At 37.3% G+C, this 18,882-nt stretch overlaps 1 protein-coding gene across 3 annotated transcripts in view; it reads left to right on the top strand.

The window, feature by feature from the left end:
• LOC136863052 (adenine DNA glycosylase) overlaps window positions 1-18,882 on the top strand; it is a 140,409-nt gene that overhangs the window by 42,414 nt on the left and 79,113 nt on the right. For 2 of the 3 annotated variants that reach the window (XM_067139377.2, XM_067139376.2), the window contains exon 4: window positions 6,555-6,746. The exons of the other annotated variant lie outside the window; for it this stretch is intronic. In XM_067139377.2, coding sequence (XP_066995478.2) covers window positions 6,555-6,746 — 192 coding nt within the window. The remainder of the gene's footprint in view (window positions 1-6,554; window positions 6,747-18,882) is intronic. 3 annotated transcript variants of the gene reach the window in all.

Here is an 18,882-nt window from a genome sequence, read left to right as displayed (position 1 = left end):
TAGCAAAAAAAATAAATAAATAAAAATAAAAAAATTGTGGGACTCTGTTTTGCTTTGGATTGACTGTTTTTAATAGCTTAGGCGTTAACGTATATAAGGGACTCTTGACTTCCGTATCATCGTTAAGGTTTCGATCTTTATTAAGTGTTTTATCTAGAAAAATATATATATTCTCTAATTCATTTAGAAGTTTACCTTTATTTGTATTCCTGATTATTGTGAGATCCTTTTCTATTGAAGAAAAACGGTGACCTGTTTCCTTCATGTGCGTGCTCATTGCCGAATATTTATTGTGCTTTTCCGCATTGAAGTGTTCCATGTGTCTTATAATGAAGCTTCGTCCAGTCTGTCCAACATATGAAATTCCACACTGAGAACATGTTAACCTGTAGACTCCTGAGCCTGAATATTTATTGTTATTATTATTGATTTTATTATAATTGAAAAATATATTTTGTGTTGTGTTGGTTGTTCTAAAGGCTATGTTCATACTATATTTGTTGAAAGTATTAGCAATTTGGTGGACAACTGGGTTACTATATGTAAAAGTGGCGTATTCAGTTCTATTAGGTTTGTCTGGTATAAGGTTTGTGGATAACTTGTTTTTAATCTTATAAAGTAAGTGGTTTACCATTTCGATCTTATAACCATTAATTTTGGCAAGATTCCTTATGTAATTTAATTCTGTTTTTAAGCTTGTAGGGGATAATGGGATTCTTAAAGCTCTATATATCAAACTATAAAATGGTGCCTGTTTCTGAGAACCGGGGTGTAGTGAGGAATTATTTTTGGTTACGGAGGAATGTGTAGGCTTTCTGTGAATCTGAAACTCAAAGGTGTTATTAGTTCGGGTGACCTTTATGTCTAGGAAATTTAAGGAGCCTTTGTCTCTATCTTCCTTAGTGAAATTTACGTTAGGGTTGATATTATTTAAGCTTTCTAATACTTCGCTGCTATTGGTGACATTCTTATCAATTATTACGAACGTGTCGTCCACATACCTCAACCATAAACAAATCCCTTTAATATTTGTTCTGAGTTTTGTGTGTTCAATCGTGTCCATGTAAATATCAGCTGGGATGCCCGAAATTGGGTCACCCATCGCTAGGCCGTTCTGTTTATAGATTTTCTTATTAAAGGTGAAATAGTTGTTGTCTAAAACAAAATTTAATAGTGTCATGAATTCGTCGATCTCCATTTTACTGAGGCCACTATGTTTACAGATGTTGTTATAGATTATGTTGATAGTGTCTCTGGTCGGGATGTTTGAGTACATGTTAATCACGTCAAAGGAGCATATTGTATGATAAGGTTGTAGGTTGAATTTATTTAGGATGTCACAAAAATCAATGGAATTCCTTACAGGTTGCTTGTTATTAAATGTGTAATGTTTCTTAAGGAAGTCATGAATATACTCAGAAGCTTCATAGGTTGGACTGTTTCGGCAGTTGATGATGGGACGTAATGGGATGTCATTCTTACGTATTTTAGGAAGGGCTCTTGCTATAGGGATGTTGGGATTCATGTTTATGAGTCTTTGTTGATCTTGTTCGTTAAAAAGAAATGTAGATTTCTTTAGTAATGTCTTTAAATTACGCTGTATTTTTGCTATGGGTCCGTATAAACTATCGTGTAACTATTACTATTAAAAAAATCTTATGTTTTTTGAATATATGTTTCTTTATCTAGTAGAAGGGCGAAACATGTCCCCATAATGTTTAGAATTTCCATGTCTAATTAACCACATATGGTGGTACTAATTGTAATAATTGGGATAATAAATATATTCCTTTTGTAAACTAAGTGAGATCGCTGTTTTCAATATGGAACAAAAATGAGTGTGATGATTTGTAATGCAATGCATGCCTGTCGTTAAGTTTTGAGTACCATGTCCATTCAATTTTGATCCAGTTTTCAAGAAACTTCTAGTGCAGAACTATCGTAACTTTCCCTTAGGATACTTCCACACCAATTAACTCCTATTGCAGCAAAGCAGAACTATCTTAACTTGGAGTTGAAATAGTTTTGCAGTGATTAGTTCATTTGTATGCTATTTTAAGTCCATTTATTTTCAAAAAGATAAATTTTTTCAAATAAAAGGCTATACGGAGCTATTCAGACATCAAATACAGATTAACAACACAAAAATATTGGAAAAGTCTTTCTGATGAAGAAGCTATTCACAAAGTAAATGTTCTCTAGCCTCTCCTGTAAAGTTGTGATTTTGGACTTAAGATCTGTTCTAAGGTGACAATATAAACCATTAATAACACCACTCATAACAGCTCGGTGTGGGCTCATGTGGAGATAATATCCTACAGCACCTTTACTATCTCTCTGAATCGCACATTTTCTTTCAAATGCTCATCTTTTGATTACCGCCGGGCTGAGTGGCTCAGACGGTTAAGGCGCTGGCCTTCTAACCCCAACTTGGCAGGTTCGATCCTGGCTCAGTCCGGTGGTATTTGAAGGTGCTCAAATACGACAGCCCCGTGTCGGTAGATTTACTGGCACATAAAAGAACTCCTGCGGGACTAAATTCTGGCACCTCGGCATCTCCAAAGACCTTAAATAGTAGTTAGTGGGACGTAAAGCAAATAACATTATTATTATTATTATTATTATTATTATTATTATTATTACTATTACTACTACTTTTGATTACGGGAATTCTTTCACAGACATCCATATGGGTCTTTTGGGCATAAGCTCAAAAGCCTATACAGTATCATGTCTATAAGTACGGGCTGTGAAAGGATCAGTGGCAACATCGATATGGGTCTATTTCCTTTCTGACGTAGCTCTAAAAGCTCCCTGTGTATAGCCATGTTATTGCCCCTTGGGCAGTTTGTATGGCCTAGGCAAGACCAGCTGTGTAGCATAATTGGTTAGGCATTTGTTTCCTATGCTTTACGTTGTGGCATCGAATCACAGCTCATTCGATGTACATTTAAGAATGCTTAAATGCAAGAAACATGTGTTGGTAGATCGACTGGTTTGTCAAAGAATTCTTTTTTAGGGTAAAATTCCAAAACACTTTCGTTGCTTAAGTTCAGTGGTAGTTAAAGGAGCGTTAAACATACAGCATCATTATTTGCCATGGTAACAGGGTTGAATTCCTTGAATTCCCAGTATTCATTCCAGGAGCTTCGATCAAGAACAAAATGCAGATAACATTGCTGTTGATCTAATCTTCCATTTTTATTTATTGATCTGGTATTTCACAAACATTTTAAAGTTGTCTGAAATTTTTATTTTGCTTGCTTCCAACTTTATTTCGGAAATACTGGGCGAGTTGGCCATGCGGTTAGGAGTGCAGAGCTGTTAGCTTGCATGCGGGAGATAGTGGGTTCGAGCCCACTGTCGGCAGCCCTGAAGATGGTTTTCCATGGTTTCCCATTTTCACACCAGGCAAATGCTGGGGCTGTTCCTTAATCATTGCCATAAGACCTACGTGTGTTGGTGCTACGTAAAGCAAGTTGTGAAACAAAAAAATTTCTGAAATAATATTTCAGTTATGTTTCTCTGTTCAGTATGTGTGCAGTATGACACAATAGGAACAAATTTATGGGTTGTCTGGTAAGTTCTGAACGTTTTCTTAAGGAGAGTTGAAACTAATTTTGTACATTTTTCTGGTAATGTTATATTCCATCTTTGTATCGTCTTGCTTTCTGATTATGTTGAATTGTCTTAATAATTTTCTATTCAAAGTATCTTATTAAGACTGAAATATGTAGAAGTCAGGTGTCTGTCTGTCTGTTAGGTCATCAGCCCAGAGGCTGGTTGGATCCGCAAAAAGCACCACCAAAGGTTATGCGGTTATAAGGAAACCGCAAAAACCAATGGCAGCACCAAAATGAGGCGTACTAGGCAAGACGAGGAATGAGGTAGTTTGCCATTGCTTTCCTCACTGGGTCAGAAAGTGCTATTGCAGCACGACTGGCCCTATGAGCAACACCTTTCACAACACTCAGATGCACTAGTTGTACTCTGAATGCCAGTACTCAGCACCACCCATACCTCAGCAGCTTCCATACTGTCACAGCCATGGATGAGACTGGGACTTCGGTGAAAGCTACACTTTACTCTGGCCTGTGCCAAGAGATGGATACAAAAGTACTGTATCCATCAAGAAATGGCAGCAGGCAAAGTCAGGTGTCTACGGGTCTATAAATATGATGGGTACAATAAGATATCCCAGTTGATGATGCGCAATTTTTATGGTGACATGTAAAACATTATGTCTTGTGTTTAACTGCCTAACTTTAAGAAGACAATCCATTTATCATTTCCAGTCTGCGTTCATTTTAAAAGTGGTACTTACAGATTTTTGAAGTATGTTGGAGATGTAATGTTCGTCCATGCAGTTTCTCTAACAGTGTGTGGGTGAAAAAAGTAATTATGGGAAGCATAGCCAAGCTTCATTAAATGTTTATGAATAGCACTACTGTGAGTTTTCAGAGTCTCTGGTCACATCCAACTCATTAATTTTTTGTTTATTTAATATGCAGTTCTATGAGCCTTTTGTCTACATTGAAGGTTTCTGCAGAATGATCTGTATCTTCTAAGCTGAAAACTCTGGCTTTGAATTTTTTTAACCACGTTGGAACCATTCCTTGCACCAATAGAACTTACTGCTTACACTTCAAAAATATTTTTACATCTTTGCCAGGTTTTCTCACTTTGTAAAAAAAAATAATTATATACTAAAAAATGCAATGCCCATGTTTGATACTGGATAAGAAAAATATATTCTGCTGGTCACTGTCACACTCTACTGAGACATGCTGCTAAATGCCATCTATCAAGCTGTTCCATCATATTGTGCGATTGTAAACAGTACTGCTGCATGCAGAGCATTCCTAATACATCTGTCAAAGATATTGAGAACATACTAGACAATTAATAGATTCTTGCTCTAAAAGAATGTACCCCACATTTCAACCTCAAGATCTTACTATCTAATATCCAGTATGACTTCTTTTCCATGTTGTTATTCTGTGAAATCAGCCATGAACAGTCAAACCCAGCAAGTAGAAGAATAGTTCTCTGAAGTTTGTACATCTGAATGTGGTATAAACTCGTAACAGACTTCATTTTTCTGATTTCCAGCTCCCCAGGGAACTGTATAACCAAGGGAGTAAAGGCATATTTAGCTCAGCTGAGAGAAGGTAGGTTCATTTCCTAAGTAGGAAAAGCTCTTGGCTCTAGGGATCATTCGGACTATATTAGAAATAACAGATATATGTGAATTCCTGGGAGGAAAGGTGGCTAATAATAATAATAATAATAATAATAATAATAATAATAATAATAATAATAATAATAATAATAATAATAATAATCTAATAATTACTTTTATGGTTTTTGGAGAAGCCAAGGTGCTGGAAATTTGTCCTACAGGAGTTCTTTTATGTGCCGGTAAATCTACTGACAAAAGGTTGGCATATCACCTTGAAGTATCAGCAGACCAGACTGAGCCGAGATAAAGCCCTCCACCGTGGGCTTAGAAACCCAGCACTCAACTACTTGAGCCACTCATCCCAGCAAATGTCAAACTGAAGTACATAGACAAAGACTTAAAATAAGCATTAAATACATTAATGTGTGAAGTGAGGCCTCCCTTGACACTTCAAAGATTCTTGACAACATGACGTGAACACTGTAGCTAAGCATTACCAATACATTCTATCACTTGGCAAGTAAGGTCTGATGGAGTCATCACTTTTTCTGTTAAATTTACTTGATAAGGCATGCCATCAAGGACATTCATGTGGACTTTATTTTTCACATATAACTATCAGTGACTCACAGGTCCCCACTACAACTATGCTATTCAAAGGAAAGGTTTGCGAGTCTTACCAAAGTTCAGTATAGTACCTAATATGCTGCAAGGGCATATGTCATACATAGCACAGAGATACTAGATTCCTGCATGAAGTAACTGCCTGCTGTACGTTGTCTAGCACAATGATATTTATCAAGGGGAATGTTTGATAAATTTCGAAGTCCTTTGTAATCATTTAAGAAAATACTAGGTAAACAGTTGATACGGAATGTGCCACCTGGGCAACCAGTCCTAAATGCAGATCAGTGTTTGATTGATTGATAGATAGATTGATTGATTGATTCTGTTATCCATATTGATACAGGATTGATTCATGTTATTTTATTAGGTATCTGGGTTTAGAGAGATCAATACTATTTGTATGCAGCTTGTGTTTGGTTTGATTTTGTGGACAATAATAATAATGTTACTTGCTTTACGTCCCACTAACCACTTTTACGGTCTTCGGAGACGCCGAGGTGCTGGAATTTAGTCCCACAGGAGTTCTTTTACGTGCCAGTAAATCTACCGACACGAGGCTGTCGTATTTGAGCACCTTCAAATACCACCGGACTGAGCCAGGATCGAACCTGCCAAGTTGGGGTTAGAAGGCCAGCGCCTTAACCGTCTGAGCCACTCAGCCCGGCGATTTTGTGGACAAAGGAAAGTAAGTTAGCAATTCCTTTCTCCTAAAAATCTTCTAAATTGCTTTTTAATTATTATATAGGTTATGACTGATCTTGGAGGTAAAGTTCCCGAGTCATCTGTGCAACTTCAGAAACTGCTTCCTGGTGTTGGACGATATACAGCAGGGGCAGTGGCCTCTATTGCTTTTGGGGAGAGAGTACCAGCAGTTGATGGCAATGTAATAAGAGTTTTGAGTAGACTTCGACTTATTGGAGGCAATTCTGATTCCCAGGTAATAAGATATTACTGTAGTGGTTTATGGATCATATTTGGTGTGCTTTCTTTCAGATGATGGGTGTCCTCAAACATCCCACTAACAAAAGGAGTTGCTTGTCTGTCATGTCATGTTGTGTTGACCTTGATGTGAGATAAAGATGGTTTGCCCCCGGGTACATATTTAATTGGATTTTATTGTATGTATAAACTATGGGTTCTGTAGCTCCTGTTCTTTGCACATTTATTCAATTAACTTTTAAACATTCATCTGGTTGTAGCTGGTGTATGTCTAGTTATGTCATATGAGAATCAGCATTAAGGAACTTTTAGGAACACACTAAAAAATTCACAAAGCATCAAGTGACACCAGCAATCATTTAATTTGTACCAGGATGAGTATATTTTTTTTAAGACCTTGAGTATGGAGTGTGAGGTTCAGTTGCTGCCAGAATGTTTCAAGGCTGACAAATATGAGGGCACTTGCCATTAGACCAAATGGTGTAATGTTACAGATTTCATTTCCGTGTTTGGGCCGATGACCTTCGATGTTAGGCCCCTTAAAACAACAAGCATCATCATCATCATCATCATCATCATCATCATCATCATTTCCGTCTCCAGATAAACACAACTCTTTCAGAACTCACTTGCGAGGACACCCGGTATTGGCAGCTCGCAGATCATCATGGGAGCATGGCTGATTCATGTTTGGGCAGACTAAGAAATGTTCCGTATTCTGAGAGTATGTACAGTTGCAAAGGATGTCTCCTGATGCACAAAGGAATCCCCACTTCATTAAGTTATCCTTACATCTAGATACACCAACGCGTAAACAGATGGAAGACTTCCAGGTGGTATACGGTAAGTTACGTCATGGTGGCAGTTCTTCCTTTATTTCAATCGGTTACGTCATGGTGGCAGTTCTTCCTTTATTTCAATCGGTGATGGATGTAGTTCATCCTTGTGCTTTGTAAGGAATTGCTAGGTGGGTAATAATTCCATTGTGGAGATTTATCTCCTGTATGCAGTTATCAGACTGTGCCTCTTATATAGGCTTCTGATAAGTTCACCTGCATACACTCCAGCATCAGTAGGTAGGGTCTGACACATCCCACTCTGATGAGTCTAGTGTCAGACTTAAGACGAAACGCTGGTTAATAGAGCAAACGCTTGAAAAGCCTTACATCTGATATGTTTTTGACAGCCTTGCACTTTCCAAAGAGCAAGACAATGGAGTTGTTCTTCTGAGGAAGCTGTTATGTGACTGAAGTCTTCGAGGAGCAAGTTGGTGACCATAAAGTGTGTGATGAACATTGTCATACTGTTTGGTTCTTTCTACATCTGCAGCCACACTTGTACAGATGCAAGGTGGAGCTATGCCTTAGCAGATGTCCTGAACGAAGATAGCTCAGTGCACCATCTGTAATTTACATTACATATTATATTATGTTCATTGGAGTTGGTAGCTGAGAAATTTATTGAGAGCTCATACACAGGGGGATCTTTGGTAATAGTAGAATTAGATGTAGAACTTCTTGATTAAAAAAGACCCCTTGTGCATGTCACATTTATTATAAAATAGCCTTTAACTTTCAACATTGCTGACTGATGTTAAGAACTATAATTATCAGAGGTGCAACGAATATGATTTAGGCCCACCTGCAGGAGGTAAAATTGGGCTCCCTCAAAGAAATTGTATAAAACCTTTCAATAATGTGAATATAAATTTACCTAAAGCATATGCAAGCATAATTTTAGTAAAGACTATATCCATTTAATATATATACAAAGGTCGTCCTGTAAGATTACAAAACTAATTAATTTATTACAGTAGAACCTCGATAATTTGAAATCGGTTAATTCAAAATCCCACCTAATTTGAAGAACCTTTCATTCCCGGAAACATCGTGTACAGTTTTGTATGTTATTTAAATTGTTTAATTCAAAATGTGGATTATTTGCAATTTGAAGAGCAATGTCCGTCCCATTCACCAAAATTCAGACTTCTTATTCAAAATTATTCCTACATTTTAAAAATAATATTGTGCAGAGTAATTCAAATTAATTCTGTGCATCACGATAGAACGCGTCTTCCAGAACACGTAGGGGTAGCTTTCCGCACTTTCACTCACTTTGGTGTGTCTACAGTGTGCTTCAGAAATTTGCAAAGTTCCAGGAGAAATTGTAGTTCTTTTGAGTTTGTTCAGTTACTTATTTTACTTAAGTTTTAGTGTACTGTTACACTTCACAAGACTTATAGTGAACTAAATTTTAGTCCATCAGTGTTTTTAACATTAAGAATTTTAATAATAAGTCATAGTTTAACTAACAATCGCCTTCAATGCATATCCCCCTCTACCCCCCCCTACATCCATTCACACATGCACTACTAACACTTGTTTTTAAGGTTTTAAGAAAATTGTGAGACTGTTTTTAGCTAATTTTACTTTTGCCAAATGTAAGCAGCTGATGATGAATGCAATGCATTCGAAACATGTTCTGAACTTTTAATCTAATATCTATTGAAATAGCCTAAGGCTAAATAAAAGTGAAAGTATCGATCAGGTGGATCTTGTTCCTTCAATTAATTGGATTAATTGGCTTCATAGTTATGTTTTATTAATACTGTATTTTAGTTTATTGTTAGTTGTGGTATTTTAGTTTAGGGTACACGTGTTCATTTTTGTGTTGTCATATGGCTAAGCGTCAGTATTCTTCCATGACACTGAGCAAGAAGAAAAAATCTAAAAGGGAGGTCAGCAAAGGATAAAATACAAAAACTGAAATGCCTTAAGAATTTGGAATTCCTAGGTCCACACCTTCAAAATTTAAAAAAATCCTGATAACATAGAAGCTCAAAAATGCAGGGTGCAAATACTGCAAAGTGAATGCACATTCCAGGAGTTAAACACTCAGATTTGGAAGTGGAATTGATCGACTGGTTTCGGCATGTTCGAGTGAACAATATCTGCATTGATGGCGGGGTTATTAAGGGGGAATGCTATAATGAACTAGCGTTAAAAATGGGACTGGAGTTTGTGTTCAAACAGGTGGCTTCAGTATTTTAAGGAACAAAATGCTATCACATTGCAGGGAGTGTGCGGAGAAGCATAAACCACAAACACTGTTGATGCCGACAGTTGGCAAGAAGGCATAGCTCATATCAATTCATATGCACTGAACAGTATTGTCAATGCTAAGGAAACTGAGCCCAAGAGAAGTGCCTTGGCGGGAAATCTTACAAGTAGGAAAAGCTCATGGCTCTAGGGTTAATTCAAAGTACACTAGAAATAACAGAGATACGTGAATTCCTGGGAGGAAAGGTGGCTAATAATAATAATAATAATAATAATAATAATAATAATAATAATAATAATAATATTGGTTTTACATTCCACTAAGTTTATGCTTTCTGGAGATGCCAAAGTGCTGGAAATTGTCCCACAGGAGTTCTTTCATGTGTCAGTAAATCTACTAACAAAATGTTAGCATATCACCTTGAAGCACCACCAGACCAGACTGAGTCGAGATAAAACCCTCCACCGTGGGCTTAGAAACTCAACACTCTACTATCTGAGCCACTCACCCCAGCAATGTCAAATTGAAGTAAATAGACAAAGACTTAAAATAAGCATTAAATACTTTAATGTGTGAAGTGAGGCCTCTCTTGTCACTTCAAAGATTCTTGACAACATGACGTAAACACTCTAGCTAAGCATTAGCTATACATTCTGACACTTGGCAAGGAAGGCCTGATGGAGTCATCACTTTTTGTGTTAGAATTACGTGATAAGGCATGGCATCAAGGACACTCTTCTCTGATGCTTAATCATTACAAATTTTTTGTTACAAATTTCCAATAGTTGGAAACGGACTTCCGTTATAGGGAGATGGGCTCTCACCACTATTATTTAATTGTGCTTTAGAAATGGTAATGAGGGAATGGTTTAGGAAATGTCCCCCCCAAAATAAAGATTAGCCAAAAAATCAAAACAAATTGCCTGTGTTTCGCTGACAATTTAGCAATTATTAGCAGTGGACATAAAAGAAGCAAAAACCCAGATATCAGAACTTCAAAATATTGCAAATAATATTGGCCTCAAAATATCATTTGAAAAAACAGAAATTATGCCCCAAAAACCAACACAAGTAAAAGAAGTACCATAAACGGTAATAAAATCAAAATAGTAACTCAATTTAAATATCTTGGAGAAGTAATAACACATAACCTAAATGAAAAAATCTCAGTCCAAACAAGAACAAATAGATTAGCTAAAGCACAAAAATTAACATGGGATATCTACAAAAAGAAATGTCTATCAATAAATGCAAAAATAAAACACTACAACACAGTTATAAAACCAGAAGCTATATATGCAGCAGAAACACTTTTTCACCTGAATAAACAATCAAAGACTGACAGACTTCAGAAAATTGAAAGGAGGATTGGAAGAACCTGCATCAACAAAAAATACCAGAAAGATGGACAGTGGCGGTTAATACCTAACAAAGTCATGTACAAAGAGCTAGAACCCATTACAGATACTATGCGTAAGAGGAAACTGGGATTCTTTGGACATGCCATGAGGATGCAGGATTCGAGACTTCTGAAAAAACTATTACAACACAATCTCGTCTCAAAAAATGCCACAACAGGATGCAAATGGATCAGAGAAGTAAGGGAGGATCTGAAGAAAATAGGCCTTACAACAGAAGACACCACAAATAAGATAAAATTGAATACGAAACTCAAGAATACAAACCTCCGCTTTACCCTTACACAAAACAAACCAACAACACGCATATTTTCAACTGAGGAAAGGGCACGAAGATCGGAGCGCCTGAAGAAGTACTGGGAGGACTGAAAAGCCCGAACAATCCTTTCAAAAGAGACCTGAACGACGGACTGACTAAAGTGATCTAGGTGGTCATAGAAGAATAAGAAGAACCAAATACTTGTCGCATGTTAGCCTATGTATGGATTAGGAACATAATCGTGTGAAGTTGACTTGCGTGGTCATATTATTGTGTAGACCAATTATGGATACTGAAAAAGTCGCGATATCGCTTACTAATGAAGACAAAATTAAATTCCAGGAAGTGGACAGGCAACCGCATCTTTCACCGGTGGCGCGTATGTTGAGCTTGCACCTTCAAGTTTTGAATCGAGTTATCCAATTGACGAAGTGTTGTCGCATTCAAGATGACGGTCAAAGTAATCCTCTCGCACATGGCCGAGTTTAACCTTCAAATAATTCATGATCGAAGAGGGTGATCAGAAAACAATGTTTTAATAACCCACTGGTCTGAAATATAAAGCTTCAGCTGACATTTGTTTTAGAAAGAGAGTGATCTGCAAATAATGCACTGATACTTTTATGGACCCCAGTGCAAATGTTTTTATATTTGTTGTCTGGTGATTTACACATCTTTTAATACACTGTTGTTACCGGTATTTAATAAGCCCCAATAGAAAAGATTTTCGTATTTATTCTCTCATGTTTTTCATGCCTTTTCATACGCTTATCTTTAGAAACGGTAGATAGCCTATATCTTTCTCTGTACCCGTACATACACGACATAAAATACAAGCATCTCGGAAAGAAACATATCAAGTGTTTACATATTCCTGTTGGATAGTTTTGATTTGTGTGTTTGATAGTACGTTTTCTCTCTGAACACATGAACTTTCCATGTCCCCTGCAAAAACGTCCGAACGAGGTTTTACTGAATAAACTAATCTCTAAAATAAGTTATCCACTCTGCGCTGTATTTTGAGGTGTATCACATTCTTACTTAATTTCAGTACGGTACATAACATTAAATTAACCAATCGTTTATTTCAGCCTCTGTTTTTAAAGAGTTAACTACTGCTGTCAGCCACGTTATTTATGCATTTATTACGGAAATATATTCTCTTTCATTTTCGAATTGTGTTTACAGTACACCAGTCGACGAGTATTACTAATCGACTCCGACATCCCCTTTGCGTTTGAATGTCGACGAGAGAGCTCACTAGTGCACATAACGCGGAAACTATACTGAAGATTATCATTCGCACTCAGTATAGTAGCTGGAGTTCATAAATATCTGTAACGGAAAAAATAACCCATGCTTAATCGCTCGTAATAACGGATGTATCAGTTACGGATTCTCGCTGTAACCGAAGGATAATACACAGTTCAGTATACGAATTTTCAAGGGACAGAAAATATCTGTCAGTAAAACAAAAGTTCTCGCTATATGCCGTATTCGCTATAGCGGGCTTCTACTGTAATATGTAAAATAACATGTCCTGACTGACTGAATCATCATCGCCATGCCAAAACTACTGAAAATAAAGAAATGAAATTTTGGGGATACATTCATATTACAATGTACGTGCTCACTAAGTAGGGATTTTTGGATATTCCATGTCTGAGGGGGTGAACAGGGAGGGGTGCATTTTTAAAATGAGTATATCTATATCTCAAACACTTAACAGTTTAAAAACATGAAAATTGGTATTTTGAATCTCATTTAAAAATAAAGAAACACGTATTTTTTTGTTTACTGAATATCCACTTAAGGGGGGTGAAAAGAACTGAAAAAGGGGGTAAATTTTTAATTGGGTATATCTCAAAAACTTAATATGTTACAGACGTAAAAATTGGTATTCGGAATCTCCTTTAAAAATAAGGAAACACGAATATACTTATTTTCGGAACATCCATGTAAGGGGGGTGGGGGTAAAAGAAGTGAAAATGGGGTGAATTTTTAAAATGAGTATATCTGCAAACCTAATATGCTACAGTCGTAAAAATTGGTGTTTTGAATCTCCTTTAAAAATTAACATTATTATTTTTTTTGTTTTTTGTTTTTGAAAAATGCAAGGGACCGAGAAAGGGGTTGAATTCTTTTTATGTGTATACTTATATCTCAAAAACTGAAGATGTTACAGACGTGAAAATTGATATTTGGAATCTCTTTTAAAAATAAAAATACATGCATTTTTATTTTTTGGAAATCTGCTTAAGGGGTTGAAAAGAATTGAAAAACTAAAATGAGTAAAACTTGTACTTTGAATCTCCTTTAAAAGTAAAGAAACACATTTTTTGTTTTCGGATAATGCACTTAAGGTGGGACTGAAGGTGGGGGGTGAAAAGAAGTGAAGAAGGAGACGGAACTGGAACTGGAAATCAAGTAGGGATGACATAAAATTGTTAGTGTTGAACTCTAGAAGTATTGTAAAGAAAGGAATAGAATTGAGTAATTTAATAGATACAGTAAAACCTTGTTAATTCAAAGTCGTTGGGACTAAAAACTCGGACTTCGAATGACGTGATTTCGAATTAACCGCCAATTCGCAATTCAGAAGTACCAACACTTGCCGCATTACAAAATGTTCTAAGGCCCGTTACTGCATGCAGTTAACCTTGATTCACAGTATATACCAGTCAAATACCATGAAAAAAGAACTATTTCCAAAATGTATACAAGAAGGTGCATTTTCAGTATTCAAATAATGCACTTGGATATCTCACTGGCAAACAAAACCTCACGCAACGAAAGAAAGAAAAAAAATGCACGATTCAAAGACGAGGAGAAATCTATGCTGGCTCCCATGTGCAAGTGCTTTATTCATTGGATTACTATACTGTATGCATTTTAGATGCCTTGTATTTACATAGAAAGTACCCGATGCCCTTAAAATCGAACTTTCCTATGACTATATTTGTACGATTTCCCGCCATGGCACTTCTCTCGTACTTCAGAAATGTAAACAATTGCCGCATCACAAAGTATTCTAAGACCCATTCTAATACATGCAATCACCTTGATTCACAGTTTAAACCGTTCACATGCCATGGAAAAACTATTTCCCAAATGTATCCAACAAGGTGCATTTACAATGTTCAAATAATGCACCTCGATAAATCACTGACAAACATAACCTAACGCAACGAAAGAAAAAAAATTATACAATTCAAATACGAGGATAAATTATGCTGGTTGCCCTGTGCAAATGCATTATTTTTTTGATTTCTGTAATGTTTGCATTTTTAGATGCTTTGTACTGGCATGGAAAGTGCCCGACACCCTTAAAACATTTGGCTTATCGAACTTTCCTATGACGAGGGGATAAAGTTTCTCGCTTTCATGTGCATTGTAACGCACTACAATTACCCCCATCCCCCACCCTTGTACGATTCCCCGGCTTTCACTTTCTCCTTTAAAACCATAAGACCATTGGGGCTCGCATTAAAATAAAGCAATGCAGTTTCATCGGCAATGACAATATTGTTCGGTGCCTACGAATTTATAATATGAGCCACGTGCCCATGTTTTTTTCAACTGTAAGCATCGCCATTGTTCACAGATTCTGTTTTTCCGCACACTGCCTGTTGCGTGATATTACGGTGTACCTTAAAAGGTTGAATACAAAAGAATTCCGATTTCATTCAACTTAGCAATCATGAAGCGCACTGTAGACCCACCTAAGTCAGTGTAAGTGTGGAAAGCTACTCCTCCACGCTCCGGAACACGTGTTCTATTATGACGCGGATAAATGTCGAGTTGAAATTACTCTGTAACATACTATTGTTTTAAACTGTAAAGGCAGTTTCAAATTAAAAGTCTGAATTTCGATAAGGGGGCCGACATTGTACTTCGAATTACGAATTATCTGTATTTCGAATTAAACAATTTAAATAACATGCAAAACTAAATCTCATGTTTCCGGGAATGAGAGCTTCTCTGAATTAGGCAGAATTTTGAATTAACCGATTTCGAATTATCGAGGTTCTACTGTGTATATTTACCAGATATTGTAATAGGAGTTGAATCATGGTTGAGAAATGATATAATGGATGCAGAAATTTTCTCATGGAACTGGAGTGTGTATCGTAGAGATAGGATAGGAATGGTGGGAGGGAGAGTATTCATTCTGGTGAAAGAAGAATTTGTAAGCTACGAAAAAGTTAAAGATGAGACACATAAAATTCTAGGTGTAAGGCTCATTTCTAAAGATATAGGCAACTTGATATATTTGGAGTGTACAGACTGGGAAAGGGTAGCACTGACACAGATTCAGAATTATTTGATAAGATGATCAGCTGTGTAGGAAACGACAAGGAAAGAAATGTAATTGTACAGTAGAATTCCGCTGTAACGAACACCAGTATAACAAAATTTTCAGAATAACGAATAATTTTTTTGGTCCCTTCCTTTTTCCCTATTTGTTGTATGATAAAATATTTCATTTTAACGAATTTCGTAGTTTCAGTTTAACGAATTAAAATTGAGCTCTTTTCTTTACCAGTTTGACCATATTTTCTCAAATTAAAACCAAAATTCATCCTGTTTTATGACCAACATTTTTCTTGTTACATTATTTCGTTATTCAGACGATATGATCGCCATTTTCCATACATGCACCGTATGCGATCGAGAAGGCAATCGCTTTTGTGTAACCAATACGCTTCGCCCAGTTCTCACATATGGTATGGAACTTATTTGGGAAAGACTAACGGTGTCCGACCTTCGAACTATTGAAATTGTAAAGGCCAGATTTCTGAAACGAATACTGGGCATCTCCAGGATGTCACCATCATGACTTGCGTATGAATTATCCAAAGAAACTTTTTTACGGGAAGATTTGAAAATAAGAATGCAGCTTTCACATACGCAGCGAGAAGTAGTTCTCCAAGAGAGAAAGAGAAAACAAGCAGAAATCAGCCTGGATTTTTATTCAGCTGATGCTATGATTGACCGCAGCTGGACCGGTCCAAATAATGACGTGAGAAGTGCTTTGAATAGGCTGGCGGTACATGAGTTTCACCATAGTCTATGCCGGCGATCAGACTTTCATGAACCGTTCCTACATTGTGTGATAAACATTGCGATCGCTATCATTTCAGCAAGTGCAACAAGAGAACAAAATCTTCACTAGAATATGCGAAAGATTAATGTATTTTTTTCTTTTAATGCACATTTGTACGCTATTAAATAAATACATATGCTTCGCCCGTCATCCAATGTAAGACGTCACTCTATTAGCTGAGTAGGAGCGCCAAGTTTGCAATCCACCAATGAACGCTACGCTTTGCGCAATGAATAGGCTTGGCCCATCAACCAATGTAAGACGTCACACTATTGGCTGAGTAGGATCGCGATGTTTGTAATCCACTAATGAACGCGACAGATGCATTGCATGTTTCTTCTTTGTATTTAATTCGCAAAGCCTATTCAAAGCACTTCTCACATTCTCTTTGACTTCTCATGTCATTATTTGGACCGGTCCAGCTGCGGTCAATCAGATGAATAAAAATCCAGGCTGATTTCTGCTTGTTTTCTCTTTCTCTCTTGGAGAACTAGGTACTTCTTCTTGCTGTTAAGGTTATATCATTAAACTTGCAAAGTTCGTGTGCATTTCGTTAAATAAATAAGTAGCCTACCGTACATATCATCGCAAATGGATAAGCAGAAGCGACAGCAGTTTTCGTTGAGTGAAAAACGTAAAATACTTGCGGAAGTAGAGAAAGGCGGAAAGAAAGGAGATGTAGCGAAGAAGTATGGCATTAGCCCGTCAACACTTTCTACGTTTTTAAAACAGAAAAGCAAGATAGAGGAAAACATTGATGCTGATGCCCTAGGTCCACAGCGTAAGAAGATCAGGACAGCCGACTACAAGGAGGTGGACCAAGCCGTCTATACATGGTTTGTGGAAATGCGGAGTAAAAACATTCCAATAAATGGCCCACTGTTATGTGAGCGTGCGCGATCTTTCGCACGTTCGCTTGGGTCACCTGAGTTTATGGGTAGTGCTGGTTGGCTTCATAGGTTCCGGGAGAGATGTGGCATATCCCACAAAATTATAAATGGTAAAGCTAACGATGCCCCGAAGGAAGTTGCGTCTTCATGGCGGCTGGAGACTCTAAAGGATGCCTTGAAAGAATATTCGCCGGCAGACATTTATAATGCAGACGAAACTGCTTTATTTTATAAACTAATGCCGAACAAAACCCTTGATTTTAAGGGAAATAAGTGTTTTGGGGGCAAACGTTCAAAAGAACGTATCACGGCTCTTTTGTGCACCAATTCCACAGGGACGGACAAACTGAAGCCTCTCATAATTGGGAAATTTGGGAAGCCAAGGTGCTTCAATGGGGTGCAACATCTGCCCTGTGAATACAGGCACAATTCTAAGGCATGGATGACATCTGTGCTATTCAAAGAGTGGTTGTTGGACTTGGAACATCGGGTGAAGGCCGAAAAGAGGATAATTCTTCTATTATTGGACAATTGCTCTTCTCATAATTGTGTGCCTCGCCATTTGGAGCATGTAAAAGTTTTATTTTTGCCTCCAAATACAATTTCAGTTCTGCAGCCGCTGGATCAGGGTATAATTCATGCAGTAAAGCGGCATTACCGAGCTCGTGTAGTCCGTCGAATGCTGTGCAACGTTGCCACGAATAGAGCCATTAACATCAATATATTGGAAGCAATGCAGATGTTTAATGCTGCATGGAAATCCCTGAATGCAGACATCATCACAAACTGCTTTAGAAAAGCTGGAGTGGTTTTTACAGAAGACGTCGCAGAAAGTGAAGTGTTGGATGATGTGGAAACCGAGGAGAATTGGAAGCGTTTGTGTACAACGTTGGATGTGCCATCTACGGTAAGTCTTACCGACTACACCAATGTATATAGTGATGTAATAGTCCACAAAGAAATCACAAATGAGGAAATTGTGGAGGACATTATGAATGATAGAGATCTATGCGATGAGGAGGAAGAGGAAGACAACCCCCAAAATGATTGTGATCGACAGAGCTTGACTCTTCAGCAGGCAACGAACATGGCACGTAGCCTTCAAGATTTTCTCGTGTCACGAAGTGATGTGCCATAATCTGTTTTAAATTCATGTGCAGTGGTTGGTGACTATTTGGTACGAGCTTTTGTGTCTGGATCTGTTCAGAAGAAAATCACAGACTTTTTCAAAAAATGATGTTCTGGAACAGTGTGTGTAGACTTGTTGGTACAATGTAAAAATAGATTTTCTGAAAACATCTGTCAGTACTGTAACTCTTATTATTATAATGGTACAGTATTTTGAAGTTATATAGATCCTGCAGCTGATATAACAGGGCAGATGACCTCGTAGTTCCGCC

This window comes from Anabrus simplex, chromosome 2, assembly GCF_040414725.1.
Source record: "Anabrus simplex isolate iqAnaSimp1 chromosome 2, ASM4041472v1, whole genome shotgun sequence".
NCBI classification, from domain to species: domain Eukaryota; kingdom Metazoa; phylum Arthropoda; class Insecta; order Orthoptera; family Tettigoniidae; genus Anabrus; species Anabrus simplex.
The sequence above is the reverse complement of the archived record's forward strand: the minus strand, read 5'-3'. Positions and strand labels throughout refer to the sequence as shown.